The following is a 26958-nucleotide window of genomic DNA, read 5'->3' on the forward strand; positions in this document are numbered from 1 at the left end:
GCTGTCTACTGTTCTTTTTTTGTTAACGGGGTTCACACCAGGATCAGTGAAACAGCGGGGGGGGCCACGAACCTGTTGACGCATGGCTCGGGATAGATCGGCTCACAAGACAATTATCCATTTGTCGTAATGTCATAAACCAGCGCCAATGTTTTTCCCGAAACCGTACATCAAACAAAGAATATTGATTGGTAAACCAGATGCCAAGTATACCCCACCAAGCTGGGGGTTTATTAAGGGGGCGAGCGCTAGGTTCCATTAACACTCACGTCAAGGAGCGAAAGAAGCGGACACTTCATTTTCTGATCTATGACATATCAACGTTGGAAAATGGAACTCTCGAGGTAAGCTACATTTTCATTTAAATGTATTTTACAATTGCTGTTATAGATTTTTTCTGCTGTGAAAATATATTATTGTTATTTTGACCAAGAATTTTCCATGCTGTCAAGCTCCTGGCAAAACTGTGATACAGAGGATTGGAATAGCGGTAAGTTTTCGAACATAGCTATGGATTTTACTGATTAAATGTGACAAAAGACTGAAAATGTTTTTGCTCACAGTTGCTGCTAACGACGACGACGACACTGAACTTCGTGAACTGCTATGTGTCACGCCCCCGCTCTGTCCGATCCTAATGTGTGCCACGCCCACCTCGTTACCTCGTGTTCATCCCTGGTTGTGATCACCTGTGTCCTGTTATGTCTGTCTAGTCTTTTATATTTAGTCCGTGTCTCAGTTAGTTTCCCCAGATCCGTCATTGTAGTGTCCGTAGATGTCCGTGCCTGTCCGTCCCTCCCTTAATAAACCCCGTTACCTGACTTCCTGGCTGCTCTCGCCTACTTCCACGGCTCGCCTACCGACCGAACGGTTATTTTCAGAGATAATCGTGAGGGGCCTGGACCCCGGCAAGTTAGCCATAAACGGAAAAGAGCGGACAGTTTTAACGGTACGTTGACCTATATTGCTTACCCCGTATCATTGGTTTTTCTGTATGAAATGCTTAACAGTGACTGTTCTTTAATAGACACGTCTGAAAAATTTTGCTGGTCGCTGCGGCTGAAAAAATTGAAGCGGAGGTAGCAACGGAAAGCGTGCAGGACCAGCCGACTGGACAACTGGAATTTGAACCGTCGGACCAAGGAGGATCTGCGTGCGGTGTTCCAGCATCCTCACCCCGTGCCTTAACGGAGCCACCGCTGTGGTCGCAAGATACCGCCCCCTTAACACCTTGGCAGCGGCCTGCTTTGATTTCCCGGCCTGTAGATGATTCCCGAGAGGAGCGTTTGAAGGCGCTCAAAATAGCATTCTTCCTTTTTCAGGATCAGATGTGTGATTTTTTGGCGGATCTGTCTGACCAGATCTAAAGAATAAGCAGGGGACATGTCTGAAAAACGGTGGATGTGTAGTTTTGATGGGGCTGGGGGGTCTAGAAGGATGCATGTAAACGACGACGATGGAGAATCAACGATTAACCCTGATCTGCAACAGCTGATTGATAAAATGAATGACGGACCGCAGGGTGAGGTTAACCCCCTTTTGCTTACCATGATAAATGAATTAAACTCACCAAATGACCATGTGCCTATGGGTGTGGAAATGGTGGACGGGCACGCAACCGAGCCTGGTGTTAGGTGCGACAACGGACTGGACACAGATATTGAAATGCCTGATGTAGATGATGGTGTGGCCATGCACTCTCAACTGCATCAGATGCTAACAGAGTTGAATGGCGAGAACCCAGGTGAATTTAACTCCATCTTACAAATCTTATTAAATGATTTAAATGATGATGATGGGGCAGCAGAGGTGGAACCAGAAATTATAGACATTGATAATGGGGTGCCACAAGGCGGGGGTGTGGGTGCAGCGGCGGCGGGGGAGCCATAAATTATGGATGTTGATAATGGGGTACAACAACAAGGCGGGGATGTGGGTGCAGCGGCGGCGGGGGAGCCAGAAATTATGGATGTTGATAATGGGGTACAACAACAAGGTGGGGGTGTAGATAATGGTGATGCAAATGTTAATGTGATATGCAGGCCGCAGTTTAACAACACTGAAATAAGGCAGCATTTTCATTTTGATGGAATTGAGCATGGTGATGATATAGTAGACGTTTACAGGGCTGTGATACAGACATTCCAGAATTTGGTCGACAGAGTGAACACTTTAGCGGGGGCTGGGGATATAATACAGGTGGAACTGCAAGGGGCGTCATTAACCAATAACACAGCTATACATGTTCAAGGCGAGATCGATCTAAATGATCTGCTATCGATGGTAGACAACCTTTCACAGAGCAATGCCAAGTTTTCAGCGATGATACGCTGGAATTGGTCATACGAATTGTACATAATCGAAATGGTGGGGCAGCCGAACGACAGAAATTAACAAAGCTTTTAAAGTCTGATATTCTGCAAAAGAAGCTCAGATGGCTTATCGTTTCTGAAAACTCTGGCAATAATCTATGCTTTGCTTACTGCGTAACCCATCTGTTAAACCCCGACATGTCACATCAGGCTGCTGAGATCGAAGCTAAGCGTTTGCAGGAAGCAGTAGGTCTAACTGAGTCAGACAGGGTGTCATTCTCAAACATAGCAGAGTTTGAGCAAATGCTTGGGGTCAAAATTGTGGTGTGGTACTGCTGTGACAAGTCTGACATTTTTAAGAAATTTCAGACAAACCCCGAGCCTTGTGATAAAACAATCTTTCTGTATCTTCAAGATCAACATTATTTTGGCATAAAAAGCTTGAAGGCATTTTTACAGCTATAAAACACAACACAAATGCAAGTATCACTGCAATGTATGTCTGAGTCCCGAGTGCCATAAGCATGCCACAACGCACATCCATTGTGAGGACTGTGGCTCTTTCTGTCGATCGCGGTATTGCTTTGAGCAGCACAAAATCTCAAAGCAACAGCCAGATGGCAGTTTTTATATTTTGTGTGATTCGGTCAAGTATTGTGACAAGTGTTGCCGACGGTACGTCGTCACTAAAAAAAATAACCCAAAAGGTCATAAATGTACACCTAATATGAGATGTGCTTTTTGTAAAGAGGACTTGACGCCAGGGTGTGAACATCAGTGTTTTATCAAGCCAGTAGCACCTGAGAACCTCTCAGAGCGCTATGTGTTTTATGATTTTGAATGCAGACAAGATGTGGGGTTGCACATTGCAAATTACATCTGCTCAATGGACTATGCAGGCAATTGCTGGTCCACTAAAGGGGACGGGTGTGTTGCGGCAGTTTTTAAGAAGTACTGCAACTCTAAATACAAAGGGTATACATTCATAGCACACAACTCTAAAGGCTATGACAGTTACCTGCTTATGAAATATTTAGTTGAAAATGGCGTCACCCCACACATTATCACGCAGGGCAGCAAACTGCTATGTGTGACAGACGAGGACTTTAACCAAAGATACATTGACTCACTTTGCTTTCTGCCCATGAAGCTGAGCGCATTCCCTGCAGCTCTGGGTTTTGAGAGTGAAAAGAAAGGCCATTTCCCCCATTTTTGGAACACTGTAGAAAATCAAAATTACATCGGACCTGTCACACCCTGCTCCGTACGATCCCGATGTGTGCCACGCCCCCCTCATTACCTCGTGTTCAACCCTGATTGTGCTCGCCTGTGTCTTATTAAGTCTAGCTTGTCTTGTGTATTTAGTCCTCGTCTGAGTCAGTAGTCCCCAGTTCCGTCATTGTATTGTCATGTGTAGTGTCCGTACCTGTACGTCTGCCTCCGAATAAACCCCGTTACCCTGACTGCCTGGCTTCGCTCGCCTGCTTCCTGCTCGCCCTCCCCGCGAAGCGTGACAGAATGACCAGTCTCCTACACACGCTCAGCGCTACCGGGGAAAACCTCCCCGTAGACGAAGAGGTCGTTTGGTGGACCAACATGCTGGAGCTTCAGGGGGATCCAGTGGCCCGCCCGCTAGTGGAGAGATGTTGGGTGCTCCTGAGAAGAAGGCATAAGATCGGTGAGGAGCAGCTGCGTGACAAGGTGGGAGAACACCTTAAGCGGCTGAGGGAGAGAGCGGCAGTCTGGCTGTCCCCCTTGGGGTACACCTCCTGGGAGCCGCCCCCCGACTCACCACCTGCCTCCATCCCGGTTGCTAGCAAGCCGGAAAGGGCTCCAGCCTCGACCACTCCGCGAAAGACGCCTCTTCAGCGGCGCACAACTGAGCGCAACGCGGCTACGGCCGCTCAGTTCCCCAGCACTGGGGAGCTGCCTGGGGGAAGACCCCAGGAGAAGGACCTACCCTGGGTCCTAGAGAGCCCCGCTCTTCCTAGAAGGAAGAGGCGCAGGGGGAAAAAGAGAGCCAACCCGACGCTCTTCCTGGGAGCGTGCTCCCTTCTTATGCTTATGAAATATTTATTTCATATGCCGCCCTTAAAGGGATAGTCCCGGGCGTATCTGTGCCGGCCCTGCTGCCGCCGCCGATCTGCCCGCGGCTGCGCTGCCTGCTGCCGCCGCCGATCTGCCCGCGGCTGCGCTGCCTGCTGCCGCCGCCGATCTGCCCGCGGCTGCGCTGCCTGCTGCCGCCGCCGATCTGCCTGCAGCACCGCCTGCTGCAGCTGCCGCGATGCCAGCAGCACCGCCCGACCTGCCCGTCCTGCCTGTCCTCCCTGCTGCAGCTGCCGCCGCTCTGCCTGCGGCACCGCCTGCTGCAGCTTCCGCCGCTTTGTCAGCGGCACTGCCTTTCCTGCCTGCTGCAGCTTCTGCCGCTCTGCCCGCGGCACCGCTTGCTGCAGCTACTGCCGCTTTGCCAGCGGTCCCGCCTGTCCTGCTTGACCCGCCTGTCCTGCCTGGTTTGCCTGCAGTCCCTGTGGCTGGCCCCGCTCCGCCTGCTGCTGATGCCGCCGCTCTGCCCGCGGCACCGCCTGCTGCTGCTGATGCCGCCGCTCTGCCCGCGGCACCGCCTGCTGCTGCTGATGCCGCCGCCCCCTGCTGGCCGCGTGATGGCGGCGCCCGCTGCGACGCCCCCTGCTGGCCGCGTGCTGGCGGCGCCCGCTGCGGCGCCCCCTGCTGGCCAAGTGACTGCAGCGCCCGACGAGGCGCCCCCTGCTGGCCGCACAACGAAGGTGCATGCCAAGGTGCCCCTTGCTGGCCGCGTGATGGCGGCGCCTGCTGAGGTGCCCCCTGCTGGCCGCGTGAAGGCGGCACCCGCCGCGGTGCCCCCTGCTGGCCGCGTGAAGGCGGCACCCGCCGCGGTGCCCCCTGCTGGCCGCGTGACGGCGGCACCCGCCGCGGTGCCCCCTGCTGGCCACGTGATGGCGGCGCCCGCCCTGCCGGCACCTGAACTGCCTGTCTCGCCCGTCCTGCCGGCACCTGAACTGCCTGTTTTGCCCGTCCTGCCGGCTCTTGAACTGCCTGTTTTGCCTGTCCTGCCGGCTCTTGAACTGCCTGTTTTGCCTGTCCTGCCGGCGCTTGAACTGCCTGTCTCGCCCGTCCTGCCGGCGCCTGAACGGCCTGAGGTGGCCACGGTTACGCCCCCTGCTGGCTGTGTGATGGCGGCGCCCGCCGTGGCGCTCCCTCCTGGTCGCGTGCTGGCGGCGCCCGCCAAGGCGCCCCCTGCTGACCGGACACCCGAGGCGCCTGCCCAAGCGGCCCCTGCTGGTCGCACGCCTGCAGCTGCCTCCGCTCTGCCTGAGGTGCACGCCGCGGTTGCGCCCCCTGTTGGCCACGTGCTGGTGGTGCCTGCAGCTGCAGCTGAGGTCCCGGTGCCGCCTCCGCCTGCACCCAAGCCCACTGAGGCGCCCCCTGCTGGATTCATGCCCGTGGCCCTGCCTGAGGCCGCCTTTCCCGTCATGCCCGCGGCCCTGCCTGAGGCCGCCCCTCTAGTCCTGCCCGCGGCCCTGTCCGAGGCCGCCTCTTCCGTCCTGCCCGCGGCCCTGGCTGCCCCGCCTATGGCCACGCCTGTTGCCCCCAGGGAGGCTCTGACTCCCTCGCCCTTACCCCGGCAAGGCCAACGCCCCCCAGGACCCCGCCTGTCGGTGTCCCGTAAGGGACGGGGACATAGGCGTCGGGCCCGGGTCCCGCCCGCCCTGCCCCCTGGCTCGCCCGTTCAGCCCCTGGCTGTGGCTCGGTGGCTGCCTGCGGGTCCTCCGGCTCGGGGTCGGCGGTCGCCGCCGGGTCCTCCCCTGGATCCTCGGTGCCGGTCCTCGGTCCCTCCTCCGGCTCCATGTCGGTCGCCTCCGGGCCCCCCTGCTCCGGCTGGGCGTCGGACGGCGCCTTCGCCGGCTCCGGCTGCGCCTCCGCCTGCCGCGGCTTCCCCCTCCTGCCCGCTTGCACTGGTGTTCCCTCCTGCTCCCTCCGTGTCCCCTCCGTCACTCCCTCGTCCCGTTCCCTTGGCCCCTGGGTGGTCCCCTCCGGTTCCCTCCTTCCTCTCGCCTGCGGCCCCTCCGGCCGCTGCCCGTCTCCCGCCTGGGCTTCCTCGTGCTCCCCTTGTTCCTCCTCCCTTTCCGTTCGTCCTGCCTGTCTCTCCTTCTGGTCCCTTTGTTCCTCCTTTTGGCACTCCTGGCCCTTTCGTGTCGCCTGTGGGTGTTCCCCCTGTGTCTCCCTTCTTGCTCTGTCTGTCCGCCTTCCCTGTCCTCTGTCAGGTCCTGTCCTTCTTTTCGTCCCTGTTCTTGTTTTGCGTCTCCATCCTGTTCCCTGATTTTGGTTGACGTTCTGTTTTGTTTTCCAGGTCCTGTTTTCCCGGTTCGTCTCGTCCGTCGCCTCTGGCGCGCCCGGTGTGCGCGCCTTTGGGGGGGGGTTCTGTCACACCCTGCTCCGTACGATCCCGATGTGTGCCACGCCCCCCTCATTACCTCGTGTTCAACCCTGATTGTGCTCGCCTGTGTCTTATTAAGTCTAGCTTGTCTTGTGTATTTAGTCCTCGTCTGAGTCAGTAGTCCCCAGTTCCGTCATTGTATTGTCATGTGTAGTGTCCGTACCTGTACGTCTGCCTCCGAATAAACCCCGTTACCCTGACTGCCTGGCTTCGCTCGCCTGCTTCCTGCTCGCCCTCCCCGCGAAGCGTGACAGGACCCTACCCGCCACCTGAGGCATACGGTGTGCAAACCATGATGGAAAAGGAAAAGAGAGAGTTTATGGCTTGGTACGGCACTGTTGTTGGGGGTGTGTTTGATTTGAAATGGCAGAGTACTGTAAAAATGATGTTGTCATCTTAAGAGAGGGCTGTCTCAGATTCAGGGGTGAGATCATCAACAGTTGTAATCTAGACCCTTTTCAATGTGTCACCATAGCCTCAGTGTGCATGAAACAGTTTTGCATGAGCTTTTTGCCTGAAAATACAGTCGCGCTAACCACTCCGGATAGTTATATCAAGCGACAAAAAGCATACTCCACGCCATCTATTCAATGCCTGGAATACATAGCCCATCGCGAACAAATAGAGATTCAGCACGCGCTGTGTAGAGGGGAGGTGAAAATGGGTCCCTACTACCTCGATGGCTATGCCGAAACCGGTGGGGTTCGTACGGCGTACGATTTTGCGGGGTGTTTTTTTCATGGTTGCCCAGAATGCCCAAAACTTATGGGTACAGAACGGCAAAGGGCAAAACGAGCATGAAAGTGAAGGGGATCACGTTGCATAACACCAATTCAAAAGTTGTCAATATTGCATCTCTGACAGGATTGGTTCAGGACTATGTGAGTAACCCACGTGACCCCCCTAGAGAGATCAGGACATCCACGCAGCAGATTGTGCAGGATAAAAGGGGTTTCCATTTAAAAAATGACAGTCAGCAAGTGTTTCAAGGTCGTGTACACTAAGCGGCAGCTTCAGTTTGACTACACAACCTTACCTTATGGCTACTAGTGAAGGGTTCGACAATAGACTTCAGCATCCGTTCTCTTGTATTATATCGGGACCGAGTAACTCTGGCAAGTCATATTTCATTAAAAGACTTTTGGAAAATGTGGATTGTACATTATCCAGAGTTCCTGAAAATGTTGTATGGTGCTATTCTTGCTGGCAACTGCTGTATGATGAATTGCTGTGCAAAATAAAGAACATTAAATTTGTGGAAGGAATTCTGGAGTCTCTGTGTGACGATGAACTTTTGCCTCCAAATAAAATCAACCTAATCATCATTGATGATCTAATGGAAAAAGCCTGTGCTAATAACGAAGTCGAAAAACCAAGTATACACATCACAGAAATCTGAGTGTTATTTATCTGGTGCAGAATCTCTTCTTCCAATGTAAGAAAAGTCGGACCATGAATCTGAATGCCAATTACATCGTATTATTTAAAAACCCCAGAGATAAATTACAGACGATAATAGACCATGGTTTAAATATATTATCACAAAAGCAGTCGCGATGTTTCACCCTCACCCCCCACCTGTCAAAGTCCAAGGTGCAGTCGAGGCAGTAATTTCTGAACTTAAAACCGAAATTAATGTACGGGAAAAATTACGCGAGCTGAAACGTGATGTTGAAGGGAAAGATTATGAGTGTGCTGTAGATGGTGCAATTAGTGATTTCTGGGATATGCACAAGTTTGAGCAGACTCTGGCTGGGGTGTAAACGCTGAACAACGTCTGTCAAAATGTGATTGGCTGGCAATTTTTATATGCTTTCTAAATAAATTGAGTTGCCATAAGATGCCTGTTGCTTACATTCTCAAGAAAAAATATTAACGATGTCGGCTCGTATAAAAAGAAACTGGAGTGCCCTGAAAGCTTTATTTGACAGTAACGCCAGACAGAGAAAGAAAATTTTAAAGATGGCCTCTCCGGGTTTGCTGAACACTCTTTGTGTAATACCTTTGAACGTACTGTGCGGTAACATCCCGCTAACCAAATCACAGACTGCAAGACTTAAAAAGCAAAAAAGCGGCATTAAACTACTTGCGAGCAAACGGGCATCGTTAAAAAGAAAGAAGAAGGCTATTAACCAGACCGGTGGGGGGTTCATTCTACCCCTTTTAAGCATCGCCATACTGTTTCTCACCAGTCTTTTTCATCAGGGTTAATTAAAATGGATTACGCTAACTCTCCGCGCGGGGAGTTCGTTTTTAATGGAAAGACTATCGCGGGGTCGCACATGCTCGATTTGCTTAAAAACATTACCAACCCTCGTAATGTGGGCGATGCCAGAAGACCTGTGGGATGGGGCGAGTTTCTACAAGGACTGGCAAGACTCAACATGCCTTGCTCCCTCATACCTAACCAAAATGTCTGCCGTCTCATAGAAGCGATCAAGAATCCCATCGATGTGTCATGTGACACTACACCGAAAAGTATTTGTCGGTCTCCAGGCTCCCGTAGCACTCCGCGGAAATTCTTAAAACCAGACTGGCTTATGTTTTAAAGTGTTTTTGTACTTACTTAATAAAACACTAAAACGTGATATTTTGTCTTTGTGGTTTTTATTTAACATACTGTCTTTTTCAAAGCCTTACAACAACAGCTCACCGTTTGCATTTTGGTAAACACATTTTTCACACGATTGGTATATTTAAATTTAGAAACAAAATGAGAAACCATGGTATCGTTCTTTTTAAAATCATTGCTATAAAACGATAGAATTCTAGAAAAAGAAAAGCCTCTACAGCGGTTAATTAAATTAAAAAGACAATGTTGGCCGCACGTCATGCTGAGATCGTCTTGAACCTGCTTTGCGTTGTAAACAAGCCAGTCACAGTTCCTCGTCATGGATGCCTTTATGATTCTCGGAAAGTTGGAATGATCAGGTGGATTCCCGTATGAGTTGAAAAACTCTGCGGAGCTGTCATGGTTGATAAAAAGCGCCAGCCAGTGTTCTCCGGGGGCTTGACTAGGATGTGTATTGACGATGAAGATTGCGGGTAATTTATCAAGCTTTACTTCCTCCAGCTCATCACAAGCTAAAACACCCTAAAAATGTCTCGCGGTCCATCGGTTTCTACTAAGGATATTAGATAGCTCCAGGGTATTCATGACTAGTAGTAATCATACAAAATGTTTCTCCTTTGGTTAATCTCGATTATATTGTCGAAGGTCACGTAAACTATCAGTGTGACAGTCCTGGTTAGAGGTTGACGGAATTCTGATTTCATGCACTCCTCTGACAGGCTGTGTATGAGGGCCATAGTTTTGTATCTCCTTCTCTGTACTTTTTTGGGCGCCTTCTTCTTCTCTCGCTTCTTTTTGACTACTGAGCTTCTCTTGGTTGACACCTTGCTTTTTTTAGCAGCGGTAATTCGAGCCCCGGGGGGTCTTTGACGCTTACCACACGCCAACACCATGAGCCCAGAGCCCTCTTGCTGTCGTGTTGTTAATTGGCCCGTAATCGCTCCGGAAATTGCATCCTTTGCAATATTTTGCGCTGCCTATTTTAGATGTGGCTTCGCCATACTGAAAGTCCTTTTCAGAAATGGCACTGCCATTCTGAGGAGCCCTCGAAAAAGGCCCCCCAGACCCCCTCCGTACATGACGGGTGCTCCGTTGTATCCGGGGAGTCCGTTACCAGCTTGGTTTCTGTAGTATTCCACATATCTATGTGGATCTGAAAAACCGTCGGCACTGTACATTATTATTATTGGGGGTAGTGCTTAGGCGGCCTGAAATGCAGCTTCACGATCGTTTTTCCTTACCGGAAGGGTATCGCCTTGTTCTGGTCAGATTTTAACTGGATTACAATATTATTAATGTGATTCTTGCAGAGCAACACGTAATGAACCCTGTCGTAAGATATTGTGACCATCGAGTTGTGAGTCCCCGTAATATGTGCACCCCGTAACAGAGGTACGAAACTGTCACCCACTCTTTGGTGCTCGACAATGTCTGAATACACGCAAATTGTGTAAAATCCGGCGCATATGTCTGCTGGATTCGGAGCCGCTGATCTATCACCAATCTTTTGAAATACCCCAGGAACAAACCCCAGCATCCTTGCAAGGTTACCTTTCGCTTTAAAAGCCATGTGTGGTGGACCAACCATATACACTTTGTTTTTTATCGCTCCATAGTCAAGTTTTAGTTTTGACATTCCTAGAGCATCGTTAATTTCACTGATTAGGTTTTCAATATCTCTGTAATGCCCCGCTTTTAGCTTGTATTGCAGGATTGCAGGTATTGACACCCCTCCGGTCACATAAAATAATGTGTCTTCTTCCACCAGCGTATCCCACGTTCGCGGGCAGTGGATATCCGTTAATCCTACTTCCCATTTACCGTTCAGATCAATCGGCTTGGCTAGTTTTGTCGTGTAGCTTGATATGGTATTGTGCGGGAAAACATCCATAGATGCGATGCTAGGGAGCGTAACATAAAAACCGCTTTCCTCCTCCATGGCTGCTTTTGATGTGAATGCATGCCACAGGCACGTACCATCCCAGTTATATGTCAACTACTTGGCTAGCGGGGACCCAGCTGCTAAATTTGTCGGGCCACCCCAGCCATTTCACTAAAAACATTTTTTTGCCCGTCTGCGTTTTTTCCGCGACGATTTTCTCAACTTTTAAGTTTTTGTCTTTGTCTATTCTGATCTTTTGTAGCTCTTCTGCATAAAATGTGCCGTCTGTGATCTACCCATCATAATCTTTAATCCTGTACACCGGTGGTGATCTTGGCAGACTTTCGGTGACTGTAAAATACTCGTCCGTAAAAGTTTGCTCATATCCTTTGGTAAATTTCCCCCGTGCTTTCGATACCCTGACCACATCACCGATGTTAAACTTAAAACGACGCTTTTCAGCTGCGCCAGGCGTCAAGCCATATATGTTGTTGAAAACCTGTCCGGCATTCTCCGAATTCACCTCAACCGGCTTCATTTTAATGGTGCTATGGCAGGTGTTATTGTAAGCACTCGCCAGATCTTGTACAATGTCCACATACCTTCTTGTATTATAAGCCGTAAAATAGCGCCACATTTGTGTCTTTAAAGTGCGGTTAAATCTTTCTACTATGGATGCCTTAACATCATTACCGGTTGCGAAATGTATTATCCCATGTTTCTCCATAAACTTATGAAACAGCATGTTAAAAAACTCTGTCCCTCAATCGGTTTGTAGCTTTTTGGGTATCCTGCCTTCAGAGAGAATGTTTTCAAACACTTTCTTTACCTCTAAACCAGTCTTGCTTTTAAGGCAGCGCACCCTTGCGTATTTTGATAGAATATCTATGCACGTCAACATGTATTTAAAATCATCATTCTGGTCCGCATAAGCCGACATATCCACCAAGTCAGCTTGCCATTGAGAATCGATATTAGTCACAAAGACTCTGTTCTTTTTAAAGTTAAATCTGATCGGTTTATGTAATGTGTATGCATCTTCACCAGACAGCCATGTCGCAACTTGCTTTTTATCCACAGTATGTCCACTTTGGTCATTTATCTGTGACCTGTATAATCTATCGACACCACCAAATGACCCAGGGTTTGATGGCGTATAATAGACACGTTTCAAGTGCTTGTTTTCCATCATGAACCTCTAGCAATAATGACACAATATTTTCATGACTCAACTCAATTTATTTAGAAAGCATATAAAAATTGCCAGCCAATCACATTTTGACAGACGTTGTTCAGCGTTTACACCCCAGCCAGAGTCTGCTCAAACTTGTGCATATCCCAGAAATCACTAATTGCACCATCTACAGCACACTCATAATCTTTCCCTTCAACATCACGTTTCAGCTCGCGTAATTTTTCCCGTACATTAATTTCGGTTTTAAGTTCAGAAATTACTGCCTCGACTGCACCTTGGACTTTGACAGGTGGGGGGTGAGGGTGAAACATCGCGACTGCTTTTGTGATAATATATTTAAACCATGGTCTATACAGTTTTTTGATCAGCTTTTCAAAATTGTTAAAGAAATAAAACGCTTCAGGTTCGTAGAGACACATGTGCCTCCGCTGGCTTGGGTGTTTCACAGAACACCCGACACAGGTCTCCTGCATTTCATCTTCGATGATCCGATCCAGAATACAGGCCAGTGCCCCTTTGATTATCTTCATGGCAGAGTCAGTGATGCTCCCATCCACAGCATCTTCAGATAATGTCCGCACAGCAAAACACTCGCGGAGCTCATCTATCGTCGGTGCAGGGGGTTGCGATGTGACCATTAGGTCGGAGGTCTCCTGCGGAGGTTGCTGTTGTGATCCCGGCCACATAGCCCAGGTCGGGCTAGAAGGAGGTGGTGGTGGTGGCAGGAACGGAGCACCATACGGGCACCATGATGCGGGGCGCCGCGGGATGAGTTGAGGATGCTCTAGCGGTTTGTCCAGTCGCAGTTCAAAAGTTGATGCCTGAGGCAATGATGGGTATCACTGAAGGTACGGGTCTGTATCACCCAATCGCTGGTCAGAAGGCGATGCAGGCTCCAGTAGGGCGGCTTCAGGAGATGTCAGTTCGCTCGCCATTGCTTGCTGGGAGATGTGTCTCGTCCTGAGTGATGGCTCACAGGATGGCGGAGTTTTAATACGTTTTCAACATGGTCTTCTCTCATCTCATTGGGCGTCATCACCAGAAGTGGGCCGACCCCGTCACCGACCACACTTTGTTCAAAATTTTTTCTCGAGTTTTATACAGATACATTTTTTTATGCGAGAATACGCTGCACAGTGAACCGTGCTTGCGCTGTCTCGGCGGCTTGCGGGTTTAGCAGTACCAAGTTACGGGTAGGTGTCGTCGTCAAACTCATTACAAGCTCTGTCTGTATGAGATCGGAAACAATTTGTCCGCTGGTTGCTATTTTCGTCACCGATTTGACAGCGATGCTGCTATTTAAAGCACATAGTGTGTCTCTACGTGGAGAGAGAGAGAGCGCATGCGCTCATTTTAACAAGGATTACCAGCGGCAAGGCACTACTACCCAGAAAAGGGTTTATTTGGGGTGGGGATCGAACCCACGCAGACATACGTCCATTGGATCTTAAGTCCAATGCCTTAACCACTCAGCCACCCTGGTGAACATAGCACATGTACATACATTTTGTCTATTTAAAAAAAATACTAAATTACAAATCGACTTTATTTAATTTAGAAATATATTATTTGTACTATTTACAAATAAGTCAGATTAACAAATAGAGTTAATGCGCATTCTTTCAGGATGGTGGCGTGCTCACACAATTAAGGGCCATGGGCTAGCGATTACAATTTCAGCCGTCGCCATTTTGAACGTGCTTCGGCGTGTTTACGCCCCTCCCCTTCCCCCAGCGATCGATCATTTGTCGCGCAAGTTTTGAACAGGCCGGCCGCATGCCGGCTTCGCTCTGTTGCGGGATAATGGCTGCCTTGCTACACTGACAGAACCCAGAGCCGCTATCGATGGATCTTCGCGTTTGGTGAAAATGCTTTTTCTCTTTTACATTGAAATAAACTGTTAAACTGATTACGGCTTTTCTTGTTTTTAAAAACTTGTGCTAAAATGTTTGTGCTTGTTTCGCATTTGCTCTTTTGTGCTTGTTTCGCTCGGGTATGTCTTTAGTTTGGGACTTGTATCGTTTGTGCTTAAAATACGGTGTTTTATCTTGACAGTGTTTCGCTCGGGGCATGTCTCTACTTGTTTAAATTCCGTCTGCTTTTCTTTCTTTCTTTTTAAAAGTTAAAGTTTGGGACTTGTGTCGTTTGCTTAAAATACGGTGTTTCGCTCGGGGCATGTTTGTACTCCGCCTGCTTTTCTTTCTTTCTTTTTAAATGTAACACTAAAGTTTTGCCCTAGCTTACGTTCATCCTGCTATATGTTTTATTATTCCTTAAAACGTTATTAAAAATAACACATTAATAAAATACATGTAATGTATTTTTATTCTATTAAAGTTTAACAACCCCCAAACCATACGGCGCCCCTATCGGCAACACGTGGCATAAGCATGTATGATACCATTTGGCCAAAACCCCCTCCCCCCGACCAATCAGAACAAAGGATACGCCCACATCCCGCTTATGACATCATAGATGGGGGACAGCTTTAAGCTCCGCCCAAACTGCCAACTAACCTTTTTTTGAAGTTGGTCAACTCCATGCAACACTGATGTGTAGCAGTTCTCAGAAACAGTGGTTATACAACTAAATATTAGTTCAATGATTCAAAGGAAAGCAAAATCTTAAAACATTTTTCAGTTCATACAGTGAATGTCTGAGTTTGTAAAGAAGAATGTGGCCACTGCTATTTTTTGAACAGTCTAATATTCTAATATGACCTGGTACTCAGGATGGCGCCAGTGTCTATGGCATGCCGTCTGTCTCCGTGTTGTCTGCTCAGTTTGTTGCTTGCAATCGCTCTTTTTATTTGTATATGTTGTCCTGATGTCTCTGCTCTGCTCGTTTATGATCGCCAATCACTCTACAAAATTAGAGTTTCTGAAGATACACTTGCTGGACGATATGACTTGGGAAATCAGTCTACGAGCCTTCCTCCCTTCCTGGTAGATATACCGGCGTTTTTACGTCGATCACCTTGCGTTATTCCTCGTAAGAAGCGTTGGAGACGATGGGGAAAGCGTGGAGGTATCCTGGTCAGATGCAAGGCATACCTGGTGTCCACCATGTCTGGAAGGTGTTTTCGCGATGGAGGCTGCGTTCCTGTTTCCCTGCGTTCGCTGGAAATGAGAGGCCGTTGGCTCCGTCCTGTCTTCCCCAGCTCGACAGGGATCGCTGAAGGCAGCTTGTCGATTGGGTCTTCTCCTCCTGTGCGGGTTCGGGTCCGGGCCTGGGGGGGAGGGGTGGATTCTTCGCACCTTCGCCCGCTGGGCCATGCGGTGTCGTCGGCCAGTGATGATCGCACCCTCCGTTTAGGTCTGATTAATGCTAGATCGCTAGCGAACAAGACTTTTTTGCTGAATGATTTTTTCACTTCACGTGAGTTGGACTTTATGTTTTTAACAGAAACCTGGCTTCATGCTGGTGAGTTAATGTCTTTTTCTGAACTTCTCCCTCCCAGTTGTGATTTTTTTAGCTCCCCTCGGACTACCGGTAAAGGTGGAGGGCTGACTTCTGTACTTAAGTCTGTCTTTCACTGTCGGGAGATTGCGGTGGACGGTTACAATAGTTTTGAATTGCAGCTTTTTGAGACAAATTTTCCCGCGACTGTACTATGTGCGGTGGTATATCGTCCTCCAAAGTATAATAAGAATTTTATTCAGGACTTTGCAGATTTTGTGTCGGGGATTGCACTGAATTATGATCGCTTTTTAATTGCCGGTGATTTTAATATACATGTGTGTTGTGAATCCAAACCTTTGGCTAAGGACTTTCTCAGTCTCATTGATTTGTTTAATCTCATGCAGTCTGTTATTGGTCCGACCCACGAGAAAGGACATACTTTGGACCTTGTGTTGTCATATGGTCTATGTATTACTGTTAGTGAAATATGTGACACGTGTATTTCTGATCACCTGCCTGTTTTATTTACTGCAGTTGTTCCCAATTCGGGGATTTCTATTTGTGCTTCTGCATGCAGTAGGAAGGCAATTAACCCTAAAACTACTTCTCAGTTTTCTAGTGCTTTTAAAAACTCCTTGTTGTATAACTCTGTTGGTTGTGATCTCAATGTTGAAGAGTTTATTGTCCTGTTTGATTCTACTTGTACCAATATATTGGACTCTATTGCTCCGCTTAAGAAAAAACGTCCGAAAGTTAAATCAGAACCTTGGTTGAATGAGACTACCCACTCTCTCAGACGTGCAAGTAGAGTCGCCGAGAGAAAGTGGAAAAAGGATAAACTGGAAATCTCATTCGAAATGATGGAGGAAGCATTACGTAAATATCAAAGAGCAGTAAAAACTGCTAAATCTAAGTTCTTCTCAGATCTTGTAGCCAATAACAGCCATCGGCCTCAGGTTTTTTTTTATGTTTTTAATTCTCTTGTTAATCCCCGTGAATCTGATTGTATTGTGCCATCTGTAATATTATGTGAAAACTTTCTGAAATATTTTGTGGACAAAATTACTGGTTTTAATTTTTCACCCTATATGGTTATCAGTGATTCATCTGATTTTTCCTCATGCCCATCAGCTGCCTTCCAGCAGTTTGAGTCGGTTACGCTTTCTTGTCTTTCTGACATAGTTAAGCAGCTAGGTCCTGCATACTGCCCCCTTGATAGTATACCTGCTCATTTATTTAAAGATGTTTTTGATACTGTTGGGCCAAGCATTGTATCTTTGGTGAATACATCTCTCAGTTCAGGGTGTGTACCAGCTGTTTTCAAACATGCCATTGTGCAACCACTTCTAAAAAAGAAAAACTTGGATTCATCAATTTTGTCTAATTTTAGACCTATATCTAAACTCTCCTTTCTTTCGAAAGTTTTGGAGAGAGTTGTTTTCAACCAACTTAAATCATTTTTGGATGAATGTAGTATTTTTGAAAAATTTCAGTCTGGTTTTAAGCCTAGACATAGTACGGAAACTGCTCTTTTGAGCACTGGCGTGCACAGATAGAGACGAGGTGGTGCTGAAGCACTTGCCCTTTTGCCCTCAGTCCAAAAAAGTGCCCTTTTGAAAGACGTGATTTTTTTTTTTTTTTTTTTTTTAAAGCTGCGCGATTTAAAAAGGTGTGAAAATAATGGCTTGATTTGTGCCCCTTCTTCAAAGACACCCGAACCCTGTCGCTTTTTCACTGTCACCGTGTCACGTGAACACGCTTGCAGTTCATTTGTTGTGAGGCGTGTAGCAGCGGCATGACATAGGACTACTTGGAGTAGGCATAGTAGGCTAACTATAGCGACTGGGAGCCACGGCGGACAACACGGCAGCTCTTTCCCTTCCCAACCAGTCAGGTAACCCATGAATCGAGTGAAATTATTCTGTTTGCCCTCTAAGACCAACCTGCAATTGTTTTGTTGTGAAGTAGCCTGTCAGAAACTGCACATGACAAACTTTGCCAGCTTGCCCCCTCCATCCATCCATATGGATAAACAAAAAAACGACACATTTAAAATGTAACCTAAACCATTTAGGCAACCCCACTCTCCATCAATTCCGACCTTTTTGCATACACTATTGAAAATATCACGTTATGCTATAGGCTACATGCCGTTAGGCAGAGGGCTCTTTTGAGCCCATTTTTCGTTACAAATTTTAGGATGATCTCACGGAAATCTGTGAATAAATACAAAGTTTTCAAACTGAAGTCAGTGACGGGAAGACATCACACTTTTTAGAGATGGAACTGCAGAAAAACCTAAAACCTTGACATGATTATGAATAATAGAATTATGGACGTTTCTCCGTTTTTGTGGATTAGCCTTTCCATAACTAACGTCAACTACTGTCCTACTTTGGTAAGATTGAAATTAATGTCTTTGACTGTCTTTAGTAGGTGTGATTTTTGATTTTTAGAGAATGTTTTGAAATAAAAGTCAAATTGCATTTAACCTGTGCGTTTTTTTTATTATAAAAAGAAAAGGTTTTCCACATATGCAAAAAGTGCCCTTTTTTCCCCCTGGAGCACTTGCCCCCCAAAATGTCTGTGCACGCCACTGCTTTTGAGAGTTTTTAATGATCTTCTGTTAGCTGTGGACTCTGGTAAGTCGGCTGTCTTAGTCCTTTTAGATTTGACTGCGGCCTTCGATACGGTCAACCACTCGATTCTTTTATCTAGACTAGAACAGTGTGTTGGCATTCAAGGCATAGCTCTCAAATGGTTTTAGTCGTATTTGACAGAAAGAAGTTTTTCTGTTCACCTTGGCGAATTTTCCTCATCTACTGCCCCTCTTTCTTGTGGTGTTCCTCAGAGGTCAATATTGGGTCCGATGTTGTTTTCTTTGTATTTGTTGCCCTTGGGGTATATTTTTAGAAAACATGATATCGCCTTCCATTGTTATGTCCAAATTTATTTGCCTGTTAAAACAAATGACAACACTTCTTTTCTGTCATTATTTAATTGCTTAAGAGATTTAAAGAGATGGCTGAATCATAATTTTCTTTGTCTAAATGAGAACAAGACTGAGATCGTTGTGTTTGGTCGTCCTGGGGATTTAAGTGGTTGTGTAGATGGACTTGGTAATTTAGGTTGGTATGTTCGTCCTTTTATTAGGAATCTTGGTGTGATTTTTGACAGTGATCTTAAATTTGAAAAACAGATGTAATGTTTCTGTTGTAAAAGCCAGTTTCTTTCAACTGAGACTGCTTGCTAAAGTCAAGCCTTACTTGCCAGGTAAGGAATTTGAAAGTGTGATTCATGCTTTTATAACAACTAGACTAGACTACTGTAACTCTTTATATGTTGGTTTGGATGTGTCATGTATTCAACGTTTACAGTTAGTCCAGAATGCAGCAGCTCGTCTTTTAACTGGGACTAAAAAGTACGAGCATATTACCCCAGTCTTAGCTTCACTTCACTGGCTTCCTGTCCGTTATAGGATTGTTTTTAAGGTTCTATTGTTTGTTTATAAGATTTTAAATGGGTTGGCACCTGCTTATTTATCAGAGCTTTTACATGTTCATACTCCAGCTAGAGCACTGAGGTCATCCAATCAGGTGCTCCTTGATGTTCCAAGAGCAAGGTTAAAAAATAAAGGTGACCGAGCTTTTTCAGTGGTGGCACCAAATTTGTGGAATAGTTTACCTGTACACATAACAACTGCTCAGACTGTTGGAACATTTAAGTCGTTGCTTAAGACCCATCTGTATTCTTTAGCTTTTATTACAAGCTGAGTTGAGATATCGTGACTTATAATAATTGTTTTTGGCTAGTTTTATGTGTGAGTGTCAGATATTGTTAAGCACTTTGGTCAACCACGGTTGTTGTTAAATGTGCTATATAAATAAAATTGAACTGAACTGAACTGAACTAATATTCCCTTTCCTTCACTTTCTGTAAAGGAATAACACAAATGTGATGAATTTCTCTCCCTGTTTTGATTGAGAATAGAATTTGTAGTGTTCCCAATGCATTTGCTTGTATGGAAATAAAAACTATTATAAGGATTTTGAGCTTTATTTACTTTTTTAGACACACTGCTATTATTCTAAACACAACTGTACATATCCTTACTTTAAATTTGGCATATTTTTCAGGTTTGAGACCACCATCTTCTATACCCACTTGTTTTACACAAAGTCCAGAGCCTATCCCAGAAGCTACAGGCAAAAGGCAGGGAATAACCCAGGACAGGACACACACACACACACACACATATATGTTTGTATCCATATCTTTGGGCGGTTTGTCCATTCATTTCTATGGGAAAAACCCTAATTCCATAAATGACAACTTTAACCCCTACCCAGGCCTACCAAATAAGTGGTCCCCACAACATTAAAATAACAGAATTTTACCACATTTCAGGGGCATTTGGTCCCCACAATGTAATATATATATATACATAACACCCCCCACACACACACACAATTTGGCAGTTCCACCTAGGGATGTTAACCGATGACCGTTTGACCGGTGGTTGACCGTATCAACGTTAACCGGTCAAAGTTGTCGGTAGTCGGTTAAAAAAAAAAAGTGATATCTAAATTAGGCTATTATAGACAGTGGACTATACGCTACTACAGTTAGCCATCTCATTCCTCATCTTTTTGTGTTAAGTGAACAAATTATCCCTCACACTCAATTTTTCATAACTCGCCTGTTTGTACTTAATAAACCAATAAAAACATTTGGCGCGAGGTCACAGCGTTTGGGTTCGCGCGCTCACAAGGTTTGCGAAATTTAACTTTAACTTGTTTTTCGTTAATTTATTTTCCAAGAATAACTAATGGCCAAACCGTTGTGTTATGTTTTAATAATTAGCACCCTTAACACCTGTCTGTGAGCTGTTTGTTGGCTACAGTATTCTCATTCATAGATTCTAATAATTTTTCGTTTATTTAATGTTATTCTTAAGAATAGCTGTAGGTTTTTGTCTGTTATGGTTTAGGAGATGTTGCCCTTAACAGAAGTTGACACTTGTCTTTTTGAAAAATAAAAAAATAATATTAATTATACAACAGAGTTGTCCTGTCCGTTATTAGAAGGCACACAGTGAGTTAGACCTGCCTTGGCCGGTGCGTCTTTTACGCATTCTGAAGGTGCCTGTTTTATCCATTGGTTTTATCATGTTGCAGTCTATTAGGCAACATTCCGCATAAGATGGGCTTAGATTTGGAAATACATTACATCTACATTTCAGTGGTAACCGATAAGGTGATGATGATCATCATCTTTCTTTATTATGGTTAGCACTACCTCAACTAAAGCGGCGTCTCTTCGGAGCTGTCATTTTCTTAAATGAGCCGTGGCAATGTTTCAAATGAGCTTCTAACCTAGACAAACGCCTTTATTTTCAAAGCGATCACCTTGTACCCAAACCATTTGAAACTAAGGAGCCATTTGTCCTACGATTACATACAACAAGCTCTTCGGCGCCGCGTTTGCGGGACTCATGTTTCGCGCTGTAGGGGATTTTAAAAAAGTGACGTGAGTGGCAGTGTGTGTGTGTGTGTGTGTGTGCGGAAGGCAGAGCGGCAGAGAGATGCGACAGAGTTGCGAAATTGCAGGCGCGGCTCGAAATGGCTGTTATTTCAAATAGCGTACCATATTTTAAACTAATCGGTTAACCGGTTTCAACCGGCTACTGAGGCTCGGTGGTCGGTCAAGAAATTTTTTAGTTTTCGCCATCCCTAGTTCCACCTCAGCATGTGCTGCACCACCACGTCCCAGCTTGAGGCCAGTTAACAAATATTAAGTGGCTAGAATGGAATATAGCATTAGCTGATGGATTTGAAGGCAAGTATTTTATGCTGTGTACTGTATAACTTGTGATAGTGGAAAGTGAATTCAAAGTAATTTTATCATCAAAATCTAGCTAAGTTTGTTCCATCCATCAGTACATGCTAGATAAAATCCAAAATACAGTGGCACAGTGAATGTGATGTGCTAGTATCATTTGTCAAGGAACCTACTGTATCGTGATCCTTAATAAAGTCCTTAAAAGTACTGAATTTGTCTGAAAAAACAGCCTTAATTTTTATTAAAATATCTTAACTCCATTTGTAACGGGTCTTAAAAATAACACTGATTTGCATGATTATAAATTATTATTTCATGATTAGGATTATTGTTTCATGAATATGAAGATTCTGTATCGCTACCAGGGTCTGCTCACGGGGGCAGCAGTCTAAGCAGGTATGCCCAGACCTCCCATGCACTAGCCACCTTCTCCAGCTCCACCGGGGGAATACCAAGGCGTTCCCAGGACAACCAGGAGATATAATGTTTCCAGTGTGTCCTGGGTCTGCCCTGGGGCCTCCTCCGGGCTGGACATGCCTGAAACACCTCCCCAGGGAGCCGTCCAGGAGGCATCCTAGATAGATGTCCGAACCACCTCAGCTGGCTCTTTTGATATACGCACTGTCAACTGTGAGACCATATACAGACAAGTGTGTGCCATTCCAAATCACACAATTGGTGGCACTGTAAACTCCTCCGCCTGAGGCAGTAACTCTTCCTCCACCTCAGGTGCAACCGATTTGCAATGATCATCCTTGAGATGCTTCTACAGCTTGATTGTCCACCAGTGGTAAATTCAGTTGATTGAACATGATATAGAATGGCACACACTTGGTCAACCATAGCTAACACACTCCACCAGTCAGACCTCTATGGTAGAGTGGCCAGACAGAAGCCACTCCTCACTAGAAGGCACATGGCAACCAGTTTGGAGCCAAAAAACACATTAAGTCTCAGACTGCAAGAAGCAAAATCTGGTCTGATGAAACCAAAATGGAACTTTTTGGCCTGAACTCAAAGCGTCATGTCTGGAGAAAAACAGGCACTGCTCATCACCTGTCTAACACCATCCCTACTGTGAAGCATGGTGGTGGCAGCATAATGCTGTGGGGCAGGAACTGGGCGACTAGTCCGCATAGAGGGTAAGATGACAGCAGCCAAATACAGAGAGATTCTTCAAGAAAACCTGTTCCAGAGTGTTCTGGAACTCAGACTATGGCAACGATTCATCTTCCAACACGACAATGACCAGAAGCACACAGCCAAGATAACACAGGAGTGGCTTCAGGAGCAGTCGGTGAATGTCATTGAGTGGCCCAGCCAGAGCCCAGAATTGAATCCAATGGAACGTCTCTGGAAAGACCTAAAAATGGCTCTCTACCAGCGCTGCCCATCCAACCTGACTGGGCTTGAGAGGATCTGCCAGGAAGAACGGGAGAAAATCCCCAAAAACAGGTGTGCCAAACTTGTAGAGGCATACCCAAGAAGACTTGAGGCTGTGATTACAGTCGAGGTGCTTCAGCAAAATATTAAGCCATGGGTGTGAATACTTATGAAACGCTGGATTAACAAGCTTTTGGCAAGGAAAAAATGTGCACATCTTTCTAAAAAGTTGTTTTTGCCTTGTCATTATGGGGTACTGTGTGTAGATCTTTGAGGAAGAACTATACTCCAATCTATTTCAGAATAAGTCTGTAACGTAACAAAATTTGGAAAAAGTGAAGGGGTATGAATATTTTCTGGTGGCACTGTAAGCTTGTCAATGGATTATCTGTGATTAGCTAATTGTAATCCACCCCACCTGTTTCTAGTTAATCATGTTCCCCTTGGTTAAGTTGATTACAAGTTACACCTGTCCTGTTCTATTTCCTGTGCTTTTACTTAGTTCCTTAGTTGTGCTTTATTTCACGGTTTTAGTTTATTCAGTAATTTTCCTTGTTGGTTTTCTGACCCCTCGTGGTCCTTTTGTTTTTGTAGTTCTACCTTCTGTGCTCAGTTTCTTTAATAAACCCACCTTTTTGTCTCGGAGTTGCTAGTCACCCTTTTTCCCACCTTCGCCATGCTGCACTGCAATATCCATCAACTTATGTCCTATTGAGTGATGTCCAATCGCATTTGCATCGGAGGGCCACCATGTGAACCTAGTTTTGTGAGACTGCTGAAACCTGTTAACATTAATGAACATGATGCAGATTTTACAGTTTATGAAGTTCTTCAAATTCAAACTCAGAGCTGTGGAATTGGGGTCATTGCATGCTTTTTGACCTTTTTGTTATTGTGAAACTGGCCTTATGCTAACCATACACTGGAAAACTGGAAAATTTGGCACCCTCAGAGTAATTTTAAAGTGCAGCGGAAATGCAATGCATCCCGTATTCAAAATAATCTACCTCTGTACTGTAAGTACTGTACTTTGTAGTGTAGCTGCTGTTATTTCAAAGTCTCCTCCATGTCCATCTATCACCTGAGATCCTGTACTTTGTAGTGTAGCTGCTGTTATTTCAAAGTCTCCTCCATGTCTATCTATCACCTGAGATCCTGTACCCACATTGTTGCTTCCTGTTAAATGGTTGATTTTATCAGAACGTATGTGGATTTATCAGAAAAAGACTGACTTAAGACTGCTAGCCTGACCACCTTACACCAAAAGATCGAGATGACAGGAGCATACCAACTCTAGAAAAACTCTCCTGATTTTATTCTGACGTCGGAAGTGTGTCTGTAACAATGAAATTGCTTGAAAAGGTGTTTGGTGTAAATCCACCATTAAATTAAACTTAAAACATTAAGATAGTTTTAAAACTTAAATCTAAGTCTTAAAACTAACTTGCCTTAACTTGCAGATACCCAGTTATCATTCTTTCAGTAGTAAGCAGGGATAAAAATGTCTGTAGAGTTATTTCTTTTATAGCATAATCTGTCTTTGTAAGGTAGCATGTGATGTAAGTGTCCTGGACTGCTATGAGGTGTGCCCCAGTAATGCTCTGCGTTCTTTAGCACCCTCTACAGAGCATCTGAGGTACTATGCCAAGCCATTGTCATACCAAGATGATATGCAACAAATGAGAATGGACTCCATAGTGCATCCATAGAGACTGGTAGGACAGAACAGCCTCATATGACTCGGGAAGTAAGGGCACCAGTGGACCTTTTTTAAAATCACATTTGATGTGTGGTATGACCAAATTAGGTTGTCAGTAACAGTGACCACAGCATCTCCATCAATGCAAATGGGAGAGTGAGAAAGGCTCAGCACAAATGAACTGTGGGTTCCCTGTGTTATTTTGTAAAAGATGTGTGTCACTTCTCACTGCTGCAAGCTCCCACATCTAAGAGCTTGGTGATGAGTCTGGGTAGTCCCAGAAGTCCCAGTGGGCAACTTAGGTACTGTGCCGGTCAGAAACAAAATAATTTGACAACTTTAAAATTCTACAACAACGCTTCAGAATGTTAGCCACACACGTACGCACGTGCACACATACACAAACAGTAGATCACAATTGCGCATCAGTGTGATGGCTTGTCATTCAGAGATGAGTGAATGCAGTGCACAGCTGCGGACGATGCCACAACTAATCGCTTGCTATTGATAATCACTAGAAGTTTCTCAAATGGTGGACAGTAGAAAGAAGCCAGGCAGGGCTGATAAGTCAAACTGCTTGAACAGTTTAATTTTCTATTTATTATATATTTTCTTTTTGAAATGTCAGTAATAAATTTATTGGGATAATAACACTTGAACTGTGACATTTATCAAAGTTCCCCCATGAACAAAGACAAAATAGGCTGGTCTTGGGCATAAAACTTCCAGCCTGTAATTGAGTCCCAGTCTGTGTCCTCACAGCTTCAGGTTTAGGTGAACTTCTATCATGTGTCTGCTGTATTTTGTGGCTCAGACTCTGGGCTTTCCACGACCCCATATTGAGTTAATGCTTATGGATAAATTTGAAACCAGAACTATACATGCATTTTCTTTAGGGTCCCACATGACACAAATTGGAAACACCAGTCCATCATGTAATATATTTAGACGCGCCTTTAAAGATGATGAGCTAGCATTGTTAATATCCACACACTGTGCTTTATTTGATTTTTAAAATTATTTATTGTTAATATCGCAGAACAAGGACGTGGTCGATGTAATGTTCCGAGTGTGTTGCAATAAAAAGCGGACTTCTCGAGATTGTTTCAAGACATTACATATCACAGGTTTAAATCTGAAACATGGACCGTAAATTAGAATACAATGATATAACAGTCAGCCTGACCGGTAAGCTACCTATACTCTTTTTCAATAATATAATCAAGGAATAAAAAGACTGATCATCCTCAGTCCCCCGTATATTTTGTAGTCTTTAGCTTGTCATGCTAAAGGTACAATTAAATTACATGTTTAAAAAAGTTAACTGTACGCTAATGAATCAAAAATCTAAGCGTGTTGAGTGTAAACACAATTATTGGCAACATATATACTTACTTAAACTGTTAGAATGGCCCTGACACACATCACCAAGACATATGTAGAAAGAACGTTTACCGAAATGGCATGTAGGTAATCTACCAGTCTATGCATAACCCTGTGCTTTATTTGATTTTTAAAATTATTTATGATAATGTTTCACTCCTTATGTGCTGAGGATTTTGCTGTAGCTGATAGGATTGGCAAAAGTTACAATAATTATTTTTCATAATTCTTAACGCTAAATATAGAAAAATAACCTGCATGACTTCAACAACATCTATAAAAAAATCACATTATTTAAAATAAAAGTAAAGTTATAAAAGGTGTTAATTCAAAAGTGTTATTATCAATATAGTTTAATAACAGGTTACTCAGATTATGAATCAATGAAACTTACCTAAAAAGAGACAAATAAAGATTCTTAGTTTGCAGATCATTTTCATTCTTTCATTTAAGAAAGTCTGAAAATTGGTGGTTAGGGTGAGAGCGTTTGGTGATCGTTTGATTTTCTGGACAGGAACTGAAAAAACACAAATTAAAGAGGAAGTTACAGTTAATGGGGCATTTAAAATACAGAGTTTGCATGTTTCTGTTCTTCAGCATGAAAGACTATAGCAATGTATAGTATGCATTCAAATATTTGTTCACTGTGTGAGGGTATACTGGGGGGGGATGGAGTTTGGACTGGGACAGGAAATGAACACAAAGCAGATGCAGGTGTGTGTGTGTGTCTTTCTTTGATTGTGTGTGAATACTCACTGCAAATTGTCAGAATACTCACTGCAAAATCAAACTTGCATTTTTTGGTAAAATGAGCC

General features: G+C 45.2%; 1 protein-coding gene, 1 long non-coding RNA gene and 1 other non-coding gene across 3 annotated transcripts in view; 1 reads left to right on the forward strand and 2 right to left on the reverse strand.

Annotated features, from left to right (window-relative positions):
• LOC111839462 (integrin alpha-M-like) overlaps positions 1-26721 on the reverse strand; it is a 93081-nt gene extending 66360 nt beyond the window's left edge. Inside the window, exon 1 of the mRNA XM_072712687.1 lies at positions 26538-26721. Within this exon, the coding sequence (XP_072568788.1) occupies positions 26538-26583 (46 nt within the window). The 5' untranslated portion in view covers positions 26584-26721. The remainder of the gene's footprint in view (positions 1-26537) is intronic.
• Positions 1-26958, forward strand: part of LOC140590924 (uncharacterized) — a 136187-nt gene that overhangs the window by 14329 nt on the left and 94900 nt on the right. The window lies entirely within an intron of this gene.
• Positions 13836-13922, reverse strand: trnal-uaa (transfer RNA leucine (anticodon UAA)). Its single transcript has one exon. It is a non-coding gene; the product is annotated as a tRNA-Leu (tRNA).

The sequence above is a fragment of the Paramormyrops kingsleyae genome, chromosome 5 (genome assembly GCF_048594095.1).
Source record: "Paramormyrops kingsleyae isolate MSU_618 chromosome 5, PKINGS_0.4, whole genome shotgun sequence".
Lineage (NCBI taxonomy): Eukaryota > Metazoa > Chordata > Actinopteri > Osteoglossiformes > Mormyridae > Paramormyrops > Paramormyrops kingsleyae.